Consider the following 19,057-nt stretch of genomic DNA (forward strand, 5'->3'; position numbering starts at 1 on the left):
AGCAAGACACAGCACTGCAGTCAGGCTCTCACCAGAGCAGAGGACAGAATCCCCTCTTCTAAGCTGCCCAGGCTGCCGGGGATGCAGCCGAGGACACAGCTGCCCTTGCGGGCTGGGAGGGCACATTGCCAGCTCTTCACCCATCAGCACCCCAAGTCCTCTTCGCAAGGCTACTCTTTGACAGCGGCGTCACCTCGCCAGCGCGCTGGCGATCTCTCTCCGGCCCCCGGCCTGCAGGCGGAGGAGCGAGGGTCCCGTCACCCTTTAAAGGGCGGCAGCCCCGCACGCCCAGTCCCGCCTCTGGTCCCTTCCCATTGGCTGGCGCCGCTATTTCTTTCGGCCCGTGTGGCGGAGCCTTTCTCCCCTTGGTCTCTGATTGGCCGAAGCGGCTCCTCCTTCGGGGACTCTCTCTCAATAGCGCCGCGGGACGTTCCCGAAGAGCTCGCTCTCGCCCGGCTCTGGTGGTGCGGCGCTCTATTTGAGCCGCTCTTTAGTGATGTCCCCTGGCTGAGGGGAGTGGCGGGGCCGGGGCCTGGGATGGCGGGGCTGGGCCCCCGCGACTGAGCGCCGTCACCGGGGAGGCAGGGGCGGGCGGCCGCCGCCGCGGGTAGGAGCGGAGCTGGCGCCGGGAGAGGGTCCTACAGGGAGGGGCTCACAGGCAGGGGCGGCGAGGTACCTCAGCCCGGACTGGCGGGCTCTGCCCGGCGGTACGGCCTGGCTCTGGTGGGGCTGCGGCCCTCCGAGGTGAGCGGCACGGCTGGGGCCGGGAGTATGCGGGGCCCCGGGGGGCTGCCAGATTCCAGCAGTCGTCCCCGAGTGAGCGGGGAACCTGAACATACCTGTCAGGCTTCAGTAGCCAGCGCTTCGCTGCCCAGGTGCCCATTTCGTGTAGGAAGAAAGCTTCCTGCCTTGGCTGGGGGGCTACGGTTCTTTCGTCGCAGTCGGTGTCGGCTCGGAGGTTGCCGGTGGCCTGGGAAGACCTCGGTACTCTGAGTGTCTGCGCTGTCCTTTGCAGACGCTTCAGCGGATTCCTCCTCTGGCAGCCTGGCAGCCAGCCTGTGGCAGGAGCGTCCAGAGACATCTTTGCCGATCCTAAGGGGTGGAAAGTAACTGAAGTTTTTTTCTAGTCCTTGGATCTTTTAGTAGCCTTCGAAATAGATTTGCCAGTTTCCTTTGCTAGTGTAGAACGAAGTTACCATGTACTTGGCTTCACCTGCTGCATTCTTGCTTGTTGTATGTGCGCTCACCTTCTAGATTAAAACCAAACCTGAAACCGAAACCAACCAGGATGTTGCTGAAAGACCTCCCTGAACTGGGATTCTTTCTCTGATGGTTGTGGGTTAGTGGTGTTGTTTCTGCTTTTGGTCGTTTTCTGTGACTGTTTTTAGCACTGCAGCTCTTATCTTCTCAAGTTTAGCCTAGAGCAGAACTTGGGGAATAGAGAGGTCGTAGGTCACCGGTAGAAAGTCCTTGTCTTGTGAGTTCTAAGAGTGAAATGCAAAATGCGACTGTTACTATCAAACTGAAGGTCGAAGAGCCATGTTAGGAAGATAACATAAAAAGTGTTGTGTGGTGGTGTGGATTTTTTTTGCCCTTTTCCTTCTTAAGCATTTAAGTTATTGAAGTAACAGCTGTAGTTAAGTGCAGCTTTTACTGGCACTAATACAGCGTTTTAAGGAACAATCTTAACCCTAATGTGAGCTATACTAGTGGGGTTTTTTGATACTCTGTTCAGAAATGAAGAGACTTTTGTTTTAATTTATGTTTTTATTAGAGCTGAAATTCTGGTAGTGTGCAATTCACCTTTCTGTGCTTGGGTTTTGAGGGCACAGAGAATTGCCAGCGATGTGAGCCCCAAATTTCTTTGAGCTCTGATATGATTTATGATGCCGTGGATAAAGAATCAACATTTTCACTGGAACCAAGCCTTCCCCAGCAGCTCTGTCACAGCAGCCTTCAAGTCATGTGGATGTTCTTGATCTGAGTGCACCTTGGGATTCCACTGCCTGGACAGAGAAATGAGTTTCTATCAGGTCAGGCTGACTTCAGCTGTAGTGCAGAGAAGTTTTTTATTTTGTTTTCCGGTGTATGGTGAATAGATAGGCCTCCTAGAAGAATAAAGGAGCCCAGGACTGTGGCATAGCTTTCCTTTGATGTGGCTGTGGGGTGATTTTATCCCCATTGCGTAGGCTGGGCTGGCTGCAGTGAGCAGCCCCGCAGAGGCAGGGTGTGGTGAGTGAGCTCTTGAGTATGCTCAGCTGACTGGATTTATTTTGGACTAGATAGGATGAGGGTTTGGACAGTGTGCTGTAAGGAGCAGTCTTGCTGGGAATGTCAGAGGCTAAACAGTTACTTGCCATTGGTTCCTGGTCCTGTTGCCACAGAATTTTTGCTGGTGATTCCAACAGGAACGGGCCAGTTCTTCACATCTTTGCTGTTTAAAAAGTGTGATGATTGTGCTGACTGGCTGATGGCTTTGGTTGCCCTTTTTTGTCGTGTTGGATGTTCTGTTGCTCTACTTTGTGTATGCCCCATCCTGGGAGATAAAATAGAATACTGATACAAGTATTAGTACAAGGCTGTAGCAAGTTTCATTCTCTTTGCCCTTTGATACTTTCTGACTTCAGGCTTGTTACGTGTGGCCAGCTCCTGTCTTTATCATCAGCTCGCTGTTGTTGTTGCATGATAGTGGTGGCTTCTGAGCCCAAAGAATGGAGCTTGTTTGTGCTTTTTGTAAAGGAAGATGTTTTTCCTGTGCAATTTTTCTCACAGCTTTATTCTTGAGCTCTTTTCAGTGGGACAGGCAGATCAAGTTTGTTGTCCCAGAAAAAATATTAAGAGAGTGTGATGGTTTGCAGTTTTTCTCTATTCTTCTCCAGCTTTCCAGTTGTCTTTTTTTTTTCTTAATTAGGTATGTTTTTTTTTCCTATGTTGACAAATGTGAACATACTTATCCTTGCTGCTGTGGAGAGGGCAGAGGAGTTTCAAATGAAGAGAAAGGGGCAAAATTATTTTCAACAGTGCCAATTCAGAAGTGAGAAGCTGGGGGGGAGGAGAAGACATTTCTAGAGATGAGGAAGGTGAAAGTTTGTTAGAAACTGTTCTAGAGCTAGGACTTTCTGGCACAGGTCTTTCCAGGTCTTGTGTGTGTTTATTTAACGTGATCTCTCTTGCGTAGCACAGCATATGGCAGTTGCAGAAGAAAAGTCCCAGCTCGGTGTGTGTCTGTCAGTGTGGATGAATCAAAGGGGGGGTTTGTTAGCTGAGGGTAAGGTGATCCCTTTACCCCTCAGAAGTCCTGAGAAGAATCTCAGTCTCTGAAGAGAAAGAGGAGTCTCTGGCTGACAGTCTCGAGTGGTTTGAGGGGAAGGTGCTACTGAACCCTGAAAGCTCAGCAGATGACATGGAGCTGTGCTGATTCTTTCCGACCTGTGAGTCACACAAAACCTCACAAGGAGTCTTGTCACAAAGCCTGTCAGTTTTTGCTATGGCACCCAGGGCTAAAGTCAAACAGAGATATTTTTTTCTGAGATGAATCCTGGGTTAACTGTGGCACACAGACTGCTGGAGTGCTGTCTCGTAGTGCACATCTTTAGGATGTCAACTGATAGAGATTTTGTTATTTTTTTGAATGTGTTGTCTGTGATGCTTTGGGGAATGTCAGGAGATAGGCCAGGACCTTCTCATTGTGGCCAGCTCTTAGCTAGTCAAGTGCTAAAAGGCTGTGAGGGTTTCTGTTTAAGGGTGGGAAGAGCAAAGGATTTGTACGAAGGGATGCATTGAATCAGTAGCAGGCTTAGTAAGGTAAATTGGTATATACTGATTTAATTAGTGTGTACTAAATCCTGATCTAAACTACTGTGTGCTGTAGTCTGCTTAAGCTTCCAAGATGATTGTAGAACCAACAGAGAGAAAATTGCTGGTGTAGTTTCTGCCCAGGTCATAAGCTTGAACCACTTCAAGTTTGTGGATCCTGACTTCTGGAGGGACAGTTAATATCACATCAGTGTAGTGCCTGGGGAATGGACAAATGGTGGAAAAGATGTGAATGTTCTCTCAGGGAAGATAGCATAAAGAAGTCTTCTGAGGAGAGTGATAAATTCTGTCTTGTGGTTTCTGAGAGACAGGAGTGGTGTAAGATAGTGTAGACAAAAGAACTGAGGGCTGTGACTCCTGTTTCTGACCACACTGCTCTGCTGCCTGAGGGCTTGACCTCAGGAAACCCAGTAAATAAAATATCAGGGATGATGATGATCTGTGTCTGAGAAGAGCAATGCAATTGAGACTACAGGATGCAAAGAAGCTGTAGAGCTTTATGCTTAACATGGTTTTAGGCACTGTCTTTTCACAGCCTTACTGTCACGCTTAAAATCAGGATAGTTCTGGTGCCTTACTGAGAATTAGAAGAAAAATGCTGAATCTTGGCTTTTGCTGGCATTGTTTTGGGGAGGTAAAAGAGTCTGTACAGTCCTTGTAGGTAACTGAATGTGAAGCTCTCCCTGCTCTCAAACTGCAGGGTTGGTAACAGCAATAGGCTTTAAGTAGGGGCCTTAATTTTTTTTCTTTGCAATAGTTGAAGTAAAATAATTGACTGTAACTTGATATTGGGAGCTAGAACAATAATGTTTAGAGCAGCAAGGTTTCTATCTGATGATGACCATGTATTGCTGCTGAGTCTTGGTTTCTTCTGTGGATCTGCCCAAGCTGAAAAACCCACAAAATTTAATTCAACATAGTATTACACTATTTTGAAGGTGCTTGTTACTCTGATAGAAGATAGGATTTTGTTATGTCCACCCTAATGGCTGTGTGCAGAGTGAGGGCAGGTGGCATTGCATTGTGTAATCCAGTTGATAATTTGCTGTAACAAGCAGGAAGCAGTTGTGCAGGGGCCTAATGGCAGGGATGTGCTTTTTAGCTCTGACTCATAACTGATTTAATATTGCTTTTTGTCTCTTCTGTGGTTGACCTGTGCTGTGCTGGACCTGAACCAGAAGGAAGACAGGATGTTCCAGTCCATGATGTCTGACAACATCACACAATCAACTGCCCCGGTGACAGTACTGGATAATGTGACAACTTTGTTGCCAACAACAACGCAGGCAATCAATGACACCAATATCACTGTGCCGCACAAGTGCCTGTTGTTGCTCTATGAGGACATTGGGAAGTCCAGGTGAGCCGGAAGAAATGGGATGGTGATCTGACCTTGGGTCAGGGAGGAGAGCTTTCTTTCTCAGAGTTTGATTGAGAAGAGACTGGGGTTGGTGTCTGCACTTCTTTTAGGTGCTGAAGAACAGGACGAAACCTGTTTTATTTACTTTTGCAGAGTCCGCTACTGGGATCTTCTGCTCCTGGTTCCCAATGTACTTTTCTTTATGTTTCTTCTCTGGAAACTGCCCTCTGCCAGGGCCAAAATCCGGGTCACTTCCAGTCCAATCTTCACTACATTCTACATACTAGTGAGTACCACTGTATTTTTGAAGTGATGAGTGAGTGTTTTTTATTACTGCTCACGAACTACTGGGGAGAGAGCCTAGAACAGATCTTATAGGGATAAAACCCATTTTGAGTTGAAGGTGTACTACAAACAAACACAGGTTGTTGTTTTGTTCATGGCTTGAATTCTGCTTTTCACAGATTTTAAGACCATGTCTGATGGATTTGAATGGTTTTTGTTCTCCTGTGGTTTTTTTTTCTCTTTCCCTTCTTCTATTGCTTTGTTGTTTTGGAATCCAGTATCTTACACATTCCTTGCTCCATGCAGTGAGTAACGTGTGACATAAAACCAGCTTCTCACTGAGGCAGTGAAAGAGAAGCCTTTGTGAAGCTGTTGAAATGCTTGACCATCTGCTGTAGAAAATATGTCAAGGTTCTGGTTAGTCTGAGAATGTAGAAACCCAACCCAGTTTGTTTCTTTCCCGTCATATCAGTGGCTGCTGACTTGATGCTTTTCATGCTGATTAAGGTGGAAACAGAATACATAGGGAATGGAGTTCTCAAACATCTAAGATTTTGTTCTGTCCCCAGTTCAAATAGTAAACTGAACTAAATTTGCTTAAAAATATTGTTCAGAGGCTTTGTTTCAATGCTTTCTATGATCCTGACTTGCATTAGTCTATGGCATAATGTGCTTGCCTTTCTTTAGTGAAATGACTACAAGTTGTAGATGTCAGTGTGTGTTTGAATTGGGCTAGAGGTCTGGCATGTCAAATCTCAAGAAGTATCAAAACCAAATCTGAACTAGTAGCCTCAACTAAATCTTTGGTGGGAACTCCTGTTAGCTCTTTTGGTGCTGGAGTGTGAGCACTGGTCTTGTGCAGAGTTTTGGGTAACCAGGTATACACAGAAGTGGTCCAAGCTTCTGAAAACATTACCAAGCCATTTCCAATCTGGGTTTAAATCTTCTTTCTACTTCCAGTAATGCCCATGGCTGAGCACGAAGGCTTTGAAAAGCAAAACCCTTAATAAACCAAAGAGAATTAAAAAGTGAACTAACCTTATGTTGTTGACTTTTTCAAGATAGAAAAGCAGAAAGTGAAGAAATAACCTTAGAGGAAAAGAGTTTCATTCAGTTTGATCTTCCAGAGCATGTTGTTGGGGAATGAGGATGGAAGTGTGTTTTGTGAGGATTTCCTCTCCAATGGCTGTTTGTCATGTCTTGTAGGAATGCTTTCCTGTGGAGTGGATATTGAAGTTAATAGATTGGGCAAAGTCTCTGCCTACTTAGAGGAAGCAAAGAGGATGTGTTTTCATCTTGTAGCTACTCTAGAACATTTTATTCAGAGACTCTTCTTCTTTGTCAATATTTTGTCAGAGTTTTCCACCTCAGGAGAGGGAGTTGTGTTATTATTTCCTGCCATTTGCATCCCTTCTTCCTCTAAGGAAGAAATGTTCAGCTGTAGGTGGCTTACTGGTCACTTCTATTCTTCAGACACTTTAGAATCAGCTTGGACTCTTCATTCTCTGACAGATTTATGTGTCCCATACCTGCACCATTAAAATTAGCCTGTACCTCACAGAATTTTATTGGGAAAAATCTGCTTTCTTAGAGGATAAGTCTGCACAGCAGAGGGTAGATATATCCAACGGAGCTCTTAATTGCACAGTATGGCTGTGATGGCACAGGAGTTGGTAAATTAGCCTTGCTGAGCTCACTGCTGTCATGAATTGGCTTAAGTGTCTCTGTGTTGCACTGTGCAGCAGGGTAAGATGTTTTCAAGCTCTTGGCTGCAGCTGACTTTTCTTTTTCTGCTGCATTCCTGCACATTGTCAGTGTTGAGTGAGGAAACTGTGGATTTTAGCTTTGTCATAGAGCTGAAGTGTGGTAGTTGGGTGAGTAACTTCTGTAACCTGATGTGAGTGGTTTATTCAGTCATTTGGAGGCATATGGTTTTTGTCTAGTTTTCCTCCTGCCCTGCCCCATTGATTTGTGGGAAGACTGCTTGCCTGCAAAGACGTTGTTGTAAGGAGTGGATGAAACCTCTTTAGAACTGTTTAATCTGATAGCTGAGGATATTTGTTCCTTCCTAAATTCCAAACCAGTGCTCCTACATCTAACAGGTCTGAGGAATCTTCAGCAAATCTGCTGCAAGAAATCCTTAATATGCATCAGTTTTGAAAGATGACCTGGAAATGGCATTCCAGAAGGCTTTCTGGTCACTGCTACCTTTGTGTCTTTAGACATGAGCTCACTTCTGGTATCTTTTTGCATAGGTATTTGTGGTGGCTTTAGTTGGTATTGCTCGTGCTGTTGTCTCCATGACTGTGAGTGCCTCTGATGCTGCCACAGTTGCAGATAAGGTAGGTATCACACTGTTGTCTGCCGTTCTGATCACACCAGTCTGCTGTGGCTTCCTTTTTATGTCCACTCAAGAGGAATGTGTTTTGGCTGGTTGGTTTTTTTTTTTCAGTACTCATGTACTACAGAATCCTGTTCTGATAGCTCTTTCTAAATAGTCACAACATCCAGGGCTGTAAAACAATGAGCTTCCTGAAATAGACACATAAATAGTGACAGCAAAACGTTCCTGTTGCAGGGATCATCTAAACATTCAGATAACTCTGGTGGATAGACAAAACTTGCAATATTTGAGTGGCTTTTTGAAAACTGTTTAATTCTTATGTATTGAAAGCATATAAACCCAAATTTCCGTTTGAGACTGATATCTGAATGTCCTTTCAGCCACCTTGAGCACAGGGTGAACTCTTAGCAAACAGGAAATAGCTATGTACGTGCTGTTCTTTGGAGTCCTTTGACTTGTAGTAAAGTATTGCCTAAAACAAAAGGCTCTGTAGTTTCTGAGCTGTTAGAGGAAGAAGAGTCACCCATAGTGTATATATCTTCAGGCTTTTTCTCTGAGATCAGTGTGGCTCTTTTACTCTTCCCTTTAGTGTTACTTGTCAAAGCATTGTAATACAACTGCTTGTTGTCAGTGGCTGGATGTTTGTAGCGTGTTCATTCACCTCTTGAACAGATGTGGGTCTGGGATGTGAATAACAGACACTAGGTGAGAAGGTGGGTTTTTTTCCAACTCCGGTGCTGCTGCTAAGTGCAGCCTGCTGGGAAGTCAGGCAGTGAAATGGGTACTAACAAGATTTTTTTTCCATGTAAACATGTATTTTATAACTTTTCTTTTGTGTTCTCTCATACATACAAATACATGTGGGTGAGGTTCCACTTCAACATGAGGAGAAATTTCTTTATGGTGAAGGTGATGGAGCGCTGGAACAGGCTGCCTGAGAGGTTGTGGAGTCTCCTCTGGAGACTTTCAAACCCTACTGGGATGCGTTCCTGTGTGGCTTGCCCTAGGTATTCCTGCTTTGACAGGGAGGTTGGACTTGATGATCTCTAGAGGTCCTTTCCAATCTCTAACATTCTGTAATTCTGTGATTCTGTATTTTCTGAGCTTAGAAATATCACCAAATGCCACTTGAAGTACTGTGTATGTTCAAGAGAGTGCTGTTCAGTGATCAGAGGAAAAGGGTTAATAAAACAGAATCTGGATTGTTATTCCAGATTTGGCACTGATTTGTTACATGACTACCTGGGAAGTTACCTCACCTGCTGATTTTATGATCTCGTTTCACCACATAAGACATGGAAATTGGGAGGGCTTTGGAGTTCAGTACTTACTTTAGATTTAGCAGCCAGAGGCCTTGGAAGAGTGCAGAAAACTGAGTTTGTTCAGTCATAACTGAACTGCAGAATCTACTGTTAAGCCTGTTTAGTGTACTTGGGTGTCTTCTTGGGTTTGTGATTCTTGGGAGTACAGCAAAAAGAATACATCCAAGACAAGTGGCAGATCCTCAGGTGTGGCAAAACAGCCACTTCCTCTGTCTTGTAGGCATGCTCTTAGCTTGCTCCCACAGAACTGGTCAGTTTCACTTGCATGGATGGGGCTTGGAGCAAGCATACAATTGGTATTCCTAGAAAGCACGTGGTAGGTTCGGGCAAACGACCTACTCCTTTCAGAGACTGCTATCCCCTGGAGCAGAGTAGAGTTTTGCTGTATTAATTTATGACTGCTTCCTGGCTCCATCTAATTGTGTTTATCTGGTTTCTGTTATCCTTTAGATCCTGTGGGAGATCACAAGATTCTTCCTTCTGGCGATTGAACTGAGTGTGGTGATTCTAGGCCTTGCCTTTGGTATGCATCAGGAGGTGTTTCAGTGCTTTGACTGTTTCCTGTTCCCTCTACTTGCACAGAGGCTGCATCTGTAACTTAGTGGGGATAGTGATTCTGTCAAGTGAAGGAGCTCTAGAATAAAGATGAAGGATACACTGGAGAGTTTTACTCAGAAATGACTGCAACCCTGATTGTTTTTACAGATCTGTGGCTTGTGCAGTGTGCTCTGTTTGTTCCCTGAGCATGTGATAGAGTGTACAGTTCAGGTGAAAAAGATAGGCAGATATCAGCAGTCCAATCTTTGCTTCAGTCCTACTTTATTTATGATTGTGCTCTTGAGGGTCCTTCAGTCCCCTCCTTTGTTGGTTTGATTCCATCCTGGATTCATCCAAATGCTTTAACTGTACCTGCAATCTATAGCTCTACTTTTTCCAGTTGTGCAAGTGAAAATGCAGTTTGGAGCACCTCTTCCAGTGGGCCAGAGATAGAGGAGAAGGGTTGGTAGGCATCACTGTTGCATCTGCCAGTGGGGTAACTGAGCAGCAACTTTCATCATTTGAGGGCTCATAGCATAATTTTGGTTGGAAGGACTTGGTGGAGATCTGGATTTCTCCAAAGGACAGAAGCCCTTCTCCTCTATTCTAACCCAGTCTCCCATAAACTTTTCTCCCCTGAGAATAAACTTCACAGCATCTCAGTGTACATGGTACTGGCATCATTCCTCACTTTGTTCTTGTTTTTACTTTTTGCTAAACCCAGTGGAAGGATTTAGTTCCTTCCTCTCTGTTAGTGTGGAATTCTCTATGTTAGGGGGAAAGCAAGAACTGCTGTTTATAGGTGGTATTTTGTCTGTGAAGGGCTCGACTCCACAAACAGGGAAGCAATTTACAGCAGTTAAGTGACCTTTAACCTTCCCTTGAAAGCCTCTGGTATTACAGATGTTTTCCTGTATTGGTTTTGGAGAGAACTGATTTTTATCACAGCTGGATTCACATCATGAGTCATTTCTGTGGCTCTTAATTCCAGGTCACCTGGAGAGCAAGTCAAGTGTGAAACGTGTTCTGGCAATCACTACAGTGCTGTCTCTGGCATATTCTGTCACCCAGGTGAGTACATTGGAGCAGAAGAATCAGTCTTTGTGAAATAGAGGACTTCACTTGGAGTTGGGTGTGGGACTCCTATCTGAAAAGTGGCAGCTTTACTCTTTGGATGAGGTTTTAGAGTAAGACAGGATGCTTGTGGCAATGTGTAAGCATCCCCAGAGTACACCAGACTCTATCTTGTCCTTTTTCTGGCAAGAATGGTTCAGCCTAGGTGAAGAAAGGAGATGAGATTTAGATGGATCGCCTTGTTAAGTGACTCTTGAAACAGGAGTGAGATTTCTTTACACCTGAGCCACAAGTCCTGTCCTGAATCTAGTCTGAAGTGCATGGAAGCTGGATGAGAGATCTGAGGTGTGTTTGCCAGATAAGGGCAATGCAGTGGGTCTCTTATCTCCTGATTCTTACTTCCCTTCAAACTAGCAGCTGGCTTGCTAGCTCAGTTGATTAGCTGTCTCTGAACAATGCAGTATGTGTCTGGGTTTGTTCTTGACATGTAAGTGCTCAGCCCTCTGTCTCTATACTTAGGACAGTGCTAGAACAACACAAAGATCTTTGTTCCATGACCAGGCTCTTGCTTGCGTAGGCAGTGAGCTGCTCATTACCATATGATAAAGCTGGGGGAGCCTCATTAAATGTCAAGGGTTGGAGCTATATTTGGCTTCAGGAGTGTTTACAAGCTCTTTTCTCTCTCCACTGCCTATTTACAGGCTAGCTTCTGTTCACAGCGTTTTGCAGGAGTTTAAGTGAATGAAAGTGTCCTTTCCCACTTCTTCCAGAAGCGTGGGCTTTTATATTCTGGATTTTTCACCATGAAAGATCTGCTTTAGAGATGGAAATGTAACTCTCTCTATTCCAAACAGACAACTCCTTGCATCTTCTGTCCCTTTAGTCTCTTCTGGAATGTCACTGATGCTGGTTTCCTTCAGATACAGATTCCTGCCACTTTCTTCCCCTCCCTTGTTTTCAGTTTCTTTCACTTTTCCCTGTGTGAGCCTGGTCTAAGCAAGGCAGTGATCTGTCTTAAGTGGTAGATACAGCTTGTGCCTGAACTTCTTTAGACTTAGTCTTCTTTGTGCAGACACTTTCTCTAGTGAGGATGCTGGCTATAATGGAATTGTATTGGTGCCTCTTATCTCCTAGGGCACCCTGGAAATCATGTACCCAGATGCCCACCTCTCAGCTGAAGACTTCAACATCTATGGCCATGGAGGGAGACACTTCTGGCTTGCCAGCTCTTGTTTCTTCTTTCTGGTAAGTAGTGGGCATCTTTTATGCTCTCTGTGAGTTTCTTTATATTTTCTAAATGGGGCTGGGAGGAGGATTTGTGTAGGATAAGGTCCTAGTGCCCCTCCTGCCCCATACAGCACAACATTGATGCTTCTCCTGCTGTGAGGAAGCTGGAGGTGGGAGTGGTATGAGCTGTGGCAGGCGAATTCCAGCTGAAAGCAGATGTTCATCCTTGTTTCTCCCAGTGACTAGCCTTTTTGTGCTCATGGGGATGAGGTGTGGGGCCTTCACACCTGCACTAGGTTTAACATCACGAGGTCTGTGCTTCTGTCTTGAGGCGTCTGGGGAGTGTGTGGCACCATGCACCATTCCTGCGGAGACAGATGAACTGCCAAGGAGCCATGGAACAATTAGTTCTTTATCTCAACAGGTCTATTCTTTGGTGGTGATTCTTCCAAAAACTCCTCTGAAAGAGCGGATTTCTTTGCCCTGTAAGTGACCACAGTGTCTCCACAGTGTCAGAATTAAGCATAAATGGGAGTAAGAGGTTCCTGAATGTGATTGTGCTGCAGGTACATCCCACTGTCTCATGGTACATGGCAAAGGATTGTTAAGTTATCCCTGGAAAAACAGCATGTTGTGCTTTTTTTGGAGAGCTTTTGTTGGAGAAGCTTTGCTTCTTCAGTAGCTAAACAACTCCATGAAGAAAAACACATCTGCTGCTCACTTAATGGTACAGATGTAAATGTATGAAGTTCAGAAAGTCACAAGAAATGGCTTCCTAATAATAGCTTCCTTTGAAATCCACAAATTATGTTGAAGTGTACATGTCATCCCCTGAGGAAGCATGGCTAATTGTGAGCTGCTGAAGTTATTTCTTTTCTTTATTAAGGTGCTTCTCCATTATTTTTGTTGCAGACTATCTGCAGCTTTTGAGTAGGGAGGGAAGCTGATTCTGAGCTGTTTGCTTTAGGCTGTTCTGCCTTAAATAATGTTGGCCTCTGTGTGGGTACTCTGAGGGAGTGGATGTATGTGACACATGCCACAAGCCTGACCTACCCAGTGTCCAGCATACACTACTGTTCCTGTCCAGGTTTTCCAAGCAGTTCTGTTGGTGCTGCTCATTGGAAGAGTTCAGTTTCTGGTTCAGCTGTGGGTTTTTTGATTTGCTTTTGCTGTGTTCAGTTGTATGACTCTTGCTGGTTCCAGATATTTGCCTATAAAGTCTTTGCATGTGTTGCATGACCACATTGTGATTTGCCACTAGAGTGGGCTGCCCAGGGAGGTGGTGGAGTTGCCATTGCTGGAGGTGTTCAAGAAAAGACTGGATGAGGCACTTAGTGCCATGATTTAGTTGATTAGACAGGACTGGGTGATAGGTTGGACTGGATGGTCATGGAGGTCTCTTCCAACCGGGTTCTGTGATCGAAAAGCCATGCAGGAGGATGTAGTTTAGTCCACTGTACCTCCATCAATCCTGCCAGCTTGGGACAATATTAATTCTTCAGGAGTTCTTAGACAAGATGTTGAGGTGCTTCTGTTTGATGGAGATGGCAAACCAGATTTGCACTGGGCTTGTTCTTACAATCTGAGATTTATCTGTGTCCATGTCTTTCCCATAGCCAGGAAGAGTTTTTATGTTTATGCTGGAATCCTGGCACTGCTGAACCTGGTGCAGGGCCTGGGCAGTGCTCTTCTCTGTGTGGATATCATAGAAGGATTGTGGTATGTACGCTGGGGGATGAAGGCTACAGCCCAGCTGATGGTATTGCATTTGAGTGTGCTTCATCACTGCCTTTCCCAAGGAAATAAACTTGTGCTGCGTTCATCAGAAGGAATAAAGCTGATTGCTCTGGTTTGTGCCAGAAACCCGATAACTGCTCTGTAATGTTCTTGAAGTGGTGAGCAAAACTAATAGTTTGAATCCACTGATGCCTAGGCATTGGCTTATGTTTCTTAAGTAATAAGGGAGGCAATAGTCTGTTTGCTAGGAATAGCTTTATTCATATCTAAAATCTCATTCTGCAGGGGTCAGTGTTGCTTCTGTGAGCCAAAACTGGAAGCACAGAGACTGTGCTGTTGGTCAGACCTTGAGTCTTGGCATAGTTCCCTCTGAGTGTCTAGGAGCACATGTTGATGACATTGTCTGTTTACTTTGCATCAGCCTGAATCTGTTTAGCACAAGACTTGTCCTCTTGAAGGGAAATTAGATCATTTTAGGGGGATGTGAGCGGTGTTATCCAGCTGTATTGTGTTTGAGTGCTGAATTCCTTCTTCCTTTTTGTTGTTGACAGCTGTGTTGATGCAACCACCTTCCTTTACTTCAGCTTCTTTGCACCTCTTATATATGTGGCATTCCTGAAAGGTTTCTTTGGGTGAGTAGCCTGGTATGGTAGTTGGCAGGGTATAGACTGCCATTTCATTGTTTTGCACTCAAGTTCTCCCCATCTGTGGAATAAGGGTGATGGCTCAAGTGCCAGATAAGAAGCCTGTTTCTCATTTCTGGCCTTGATTTTTTTTTTTTCTTGTGTGATCAAGAGCTGCTTGCTTTTATCCAAGGCGCCTTTGCATGCAAAGCAAAGCTGATAGCCATATTCCTCAGACCACTCTTGTACTACTTCAGTATCTGTGCCTTGTTTAGTACAGAGTTTGCCCACTGCAGTTAGTGGTTAGTGAGAGACTGAATTTCAGATTAAGTGGTGGTCTGGGTTTTTTTGGGATAGGTTTGTAGAAACGATTTAGGGGTTAGGTAACCCTTTGCCTGAGGCCTCCCCTACCATGAGCCCAAGAGTCAGCAGTTAACAGCACTGGGGAGTGTGATTCCTGGGTCGGAGTCGCCGCCTTGTGGCCACCTACAGGAAATGCAGCTTGGTAGGAGAAACAGTGGTTCTGTATAGGCTTTAGCTTTATTCATGAGCAAGAAGCAGCAGGGTTTGGAAGTACTATGAACATAAAGTGCTCTTAAAATATCCAAATGTTCCTCTGCTGCCTTCTGGAAGCATAAAGGGACAGTGCCTGGAGTTAGAGATGAGTTCTGTTGTTCCAAAGTGTTTGTGTTTTGGTTTTCCTGATGCACACAAATGGAGCTTGAGGTGGACTTCTCTTGGTCTCAGTAACCAGGCTGCTGTGGGGTCCAAGTGGCGTTTGGATGCTATTGCCTTCAGTAATTCAGAACTTCCAAAGATGAGAGCACCTCTCTCACACTAGAGCTGGGGTTCTACCGTTTTTATTTCTCTTAGGTGACTTAGTCCACAGCTTCATTCAGCTTTATGGCATTTGCTCTTCTAGGTATATTTCAGGCCTGAAAGCTAATGTTTTTGGAATCTGAATACACAATTTCTTCATGCTGTGATCCTACATTGCTTAAACATACATTTCAAATTTTATATCACTCCAGATCTGAGCCAAAGATCCTTTTCTCCTACAAATGTCAAGTGGATGAGCCTGAGGATGTGGATGTGCACCTGCCCCACCCTTACGCTGTTGCCAAGAAGGAAGGGATGGATTCTGGCTTCTACTCAAGCACTCAGATAGACACCACAGCCTACCTGGATGATGTGGCCTCTATGCCATATCACGTGGGCAGCATCAACAGCATAGACAGTGACCGCTGGAAAACCATCAATGCCTAAAGCAGGGCTGCCTGCTTCACAGGATGTCTTGTTCCTTCCAAGCTCCCTGATATCACAGCTGTTGGGATGCCCACTGGAAACCTGTCCTTGGCTATCTGCCGTGACTCTCCACTCTTCCTTAGGATTTTCTAAACCTATTGTAGAACTGAGTTGGCAGCCCAAATTCTGTTGGAAAGAACATTTTTCAGTCACTATCTGAGAACAATCTAAAACAGTTTTGTCCTTAAACCTATAAACACTTCCTGTTCTGCCGTGTTTCAGATGTGAATATGACCTGGAAGACAGGCATGCCTGGCACCTCTTCCTTTTCAGTGACAGAAAGCAGTTGTCTGCCACTTTGGGGAGTCGTGGTTAGGGATGAGGGTGCTGATTTGACTGCTGTATTGTACATATATAGAAAGAGCTTGGTAGTTGAAAGCAAAGATGGTCTTCATGGGCATTTTCAAGCTGCATGGCTGCCTGGGTCTTGTCATAATGCAACAGCATAGGTGGTGATGGTGTCTGAAGAGAAAAGCTCTTGAAAAAGAGAGTTTGGCTTGTCTCTGGTTTCAGCTAATGCTGGTGGAAATAATGAATTGCAGTTGCTAGGGGTTGAAAGGAGCATTCTAAGTGTGTGAGAAGAGATGTTAAAAGGAGTGAACTGTTCTTCGTGCCCTAGCAGTGTTTTGTGGGGTTGGTAGCTATCAGCATAGATGTGAGCTAGCTGAACATTAGGGAGGCAAGGACACAGTGCTGCTGTGTAGCTGAGCTGAAGTGGCTGTGAAACAGTCTATGGAGGCTGTATTGCTGTGCATCTGAACTTGCAGGAAAATAGAAGTAACAACACTGTATCAAGGCTGAGTTTCAAGAATAAAAGCTATGGAATAGGTGCATTTTTCACCTACATCTTCCATGGCTTTGGCAGGGTTTTGGAGAGTGCTGCAAAGGAGGAAACTGACTCTGCAGATGAAGGCCCCAGAGATGTTCAGGTGCTTGAGGCAGAGCAGAAGCTGAGCTGTCAGGAACTCAAACACCATAGATGTGCTGGAATCAAGCTGACTGGTGTTTTAAGTTGGGAGGCAAGTGGGAGATGGATGTATTTCATTTGGTAGTATCCCTTCTCTTACATTGCAGTTCAGATCCTTGGACTTCTGCTGGTTTGAATGAGTTTCATGGCTTGATATGTTGAAAATGATTATGTGGAGTGTGGTTCATTTAAAGACCATCTGGAACTTCTTACTAACTTCTTCCATGCTGGAAAGGGAACTAATGTTGTCTGAGCTGTCTAGAATGCAGTTTCAAGACATGATGTTCCAATCCAGAGACTGTTCAGCTCAGAGCTGTATCAGGCTGGTTTCTGGGACATAATGTACTCTCCAAGGATGAGGAGGTGTATTCCTCTAGCTTTGGGGGTGCTTTCCTACCTGAGTCCTCCAAGTAGGTGAAGATCTGCTGTAAGCAATAGCAACTTCCCACTAGACATGGTAGAAAGTGAGAATTTGAAATGTCTGGGACTGTGTAGATCTCTTGTCCCAACTCACTGCATTTCCTGAAGAATATTGAGGTAAGTTTCTGACAAATTGTCATGCAGAGTGCAGTGTAGAATTGTTAGTTTGGATCATGAGCAGGTGGGGGAAAGCACTGGCTACCAGGGTAAGAACATGAAGTTCATATTGGTTGCCAAAACTATGCAGGCCCTTTGCTTATCTTTTTTTTGTTAATAAGCAATGCAGTCTCTCTCTTTAGCCTGTGAACTTTGCCCCACAGGCCTCTAAGTAGCACTGGCACCTTGAAAACAAACACCACCACCACCACCCCCCCTTAAAAAAACACTTGACTTTTGAGGGAAAAAAAGGCTTCCATTTGTGTAAGAGCTGAATTGTCTCATGGAGGTCAACAGCCTTTCACACCCCCCCTGCCACGCAGTGACTATATAAGGGCTGGAGTAGCAAGTGGCCAGCTCAGCCCTGCCACATCAGTGAAGTGTTCTGTGCTGCTCCTGTCCCTTGCTGTGAATCGGCCTGAGCCACACCTGCTCTCCTACTGTGAAAGGGATGGATGTGGTTGTCAGAACTGCCCTGCTGCTGCTTCTCGTGCTGCTTACAGCTGATCTGAGCTGCTGGTAGAAAGCATGAGGAAATCTGCAAAGCTTCCCTGGAGTTGGTGGGCCTTGGACAGCGCTGAGGTATGAAGGTCTTAAAGCAGTTGAGATACCAAGGAGCAGCTGCTTTTCCATCCAGAGGAGCATTGGTGGCTCTCAGCACCCTGACTGAGTGGACTTATCTGCCCTCCTTGATGTGAAGAGCAGGTTATGAATTTGCCTTTGTATTGGCTGAATTGAGTGCTGAAGAATCACTTGTGTAGGTGGTCAACATGTTCACCTTTATCTTTGCTGGCAGGACTCCAGTATCTCTAGACTGTCCCGTCTTCTGCTGCTGAGGAGCTTCTGTGCTGATATGGACTGATCTTCCTCCTGTTGTGTTTGTATGTATATATAATGCATTAGGCCACATTCAAAATGCACCTCAAGCAGAAGTGTTCTGTGTGGAGGGGAAGGGAAAGGGGGGGCAAAAAGAGAGAAAATACAGAAGAAATGTATATTTTTGTTGGTAAAATAAAGAAATAAAAGTAAGTTTGGCATAAATGGTCATGCTTGATTTCTCAAGTGATCCATATTACAGAGAAAAAAATAACTTAGTTTTTAAATCTATAAGCAAATATGGCAGATAATAAAGTAACTTGGTGTCCTTTTGTTGGAGGTGGATTTTTTTCCTTCTTGGAAGGCTACAACTAGTGCAACAGATGACTCTGCAGGTAGTGGCCTCCAGGTCTAAATAACAGTGAAGCCTTTGGCTTCTCTTTGGCTTTGCTGTTCCTGGGTGTGTCAGGGGTCTTTGCCATAGGACAGCTTTCTCTCTTGCTTTGGAAAGGGCTTATGTGGAAGTTGGAACTGATTCTTATGCCCTTTTCTGGGCTTTGAAATGAATCCAGAGTCAGGACTTCTTTTCTAGCTGCAAGATGACATGGTAGCTGCTGAGTAACAGCTAAGGGTGATGGCAGAATCTATCAGGTTCTTTGTTCAGGGTGTACAGGCTGGGGAAGTGAGCTGAGTTTTGTGTTTTCCTTGGAATTGATCTTGCCATTGTGCAATAAAAACTTTTGGAGCTCTTTACAGGCTTTCTGCAGAACAGTGAGGATTGCCCTAGGAGTTAACTTTAATGACATCCTCTGCTTCTGAATAGGTAGAGAAGTTGCTGTACAGGTCATCTGCCATTATAGCTGCTTCCACATTGGTATCCTGCAAGTAGTAGGCCCTGTTGGGTGTCCTTAGGCTCTTGGAGACCACAGGGAGGCATGGCTGTAGGTGTCATGCATGTTTGTCTTTTCCCTCATGGATCTTTGCAGGTGGTGCTTGCTGCCTGGCTGGAGTTGCATCTGGAAAAGGAAAGGATTAAGCAAACTTATGGGAAGATACCTGGAGAAGTAA

At 45.0% G+C, this 19,057-nt stretch overlaps 1 protein-coding gene across 8 annotated transcripts; it reads left to right on the forward strand.

Annotated features, from left to right (window-relative positions):
- Nucleotides 1–378: 378 nt before the first annotated feature.
- Nucleotides 379–18,321, forward strand: TPRA1 (transmembrane protein adipocyte associated 1). 8 transcript variants are annotated; one of them, XM_064156813.1, is made up of 12 exons: nucleotides 404–464; nucleotides 3,294–3,431; nucleotides 4,995–5,176; nucleotides 5,330–5,462; nucleotides 7,717–7,803; nucleotides 9,578–9,650; nucleotides 10,656–10,735; nucleotides 11,873–11,983; nucleotides 12,390–12,450; nucleotides 13,582–13,684; nucleotides 14,254–14,334; nucleotides 15,357–18,321. In XM_064156813.1, the coding sequence occupies exons 2-12, from the start codon at nucleotides 3,399–3,401 to the stop codon at nucleotides 15,589–15,591; spliced, it is 1,179 nt and encodes a 392-aa protein (XP_064012883.1). In that variant the 5' UTR covers nucleotides 404–464; nucleotides 3,294–3,398; the 3' UTR covers nucleotides 15,592–18,321. The 8 variants fall into 8 exon arrangements, with proteins under 8 accessions (XP_064012886.1, XP_064012883.1, XP_064012885.1 ...); XM_064156812.1 differs by lacking the exon at nucleotides 404–464 and adding an exon at nucleotides 882–1,106; XM_064156816.1 differs by lacking the exon at nucleotides 3,294–3,431 and having other exon boundaries at nucleotides 379–464.
- The last annotated feature ends 736 nt before the right edge of the window (nucleotides 18,322–19,057 follow it).

This window comes from Pogoniulus pusillus, chromosome 16, assembly GCF_015220805.1.
Source record: "Pogoniulus pusillus isolate bPogPus1 chromosome 16, bPogPus1.pri, whole genome shotgun sequence".
Lineage (NCBI taxonomy): Eukaryota > Metazoa > Chordata > Aves > Piciformes > Lybiidae > Pogoniulus > Pogoniulus pusillus.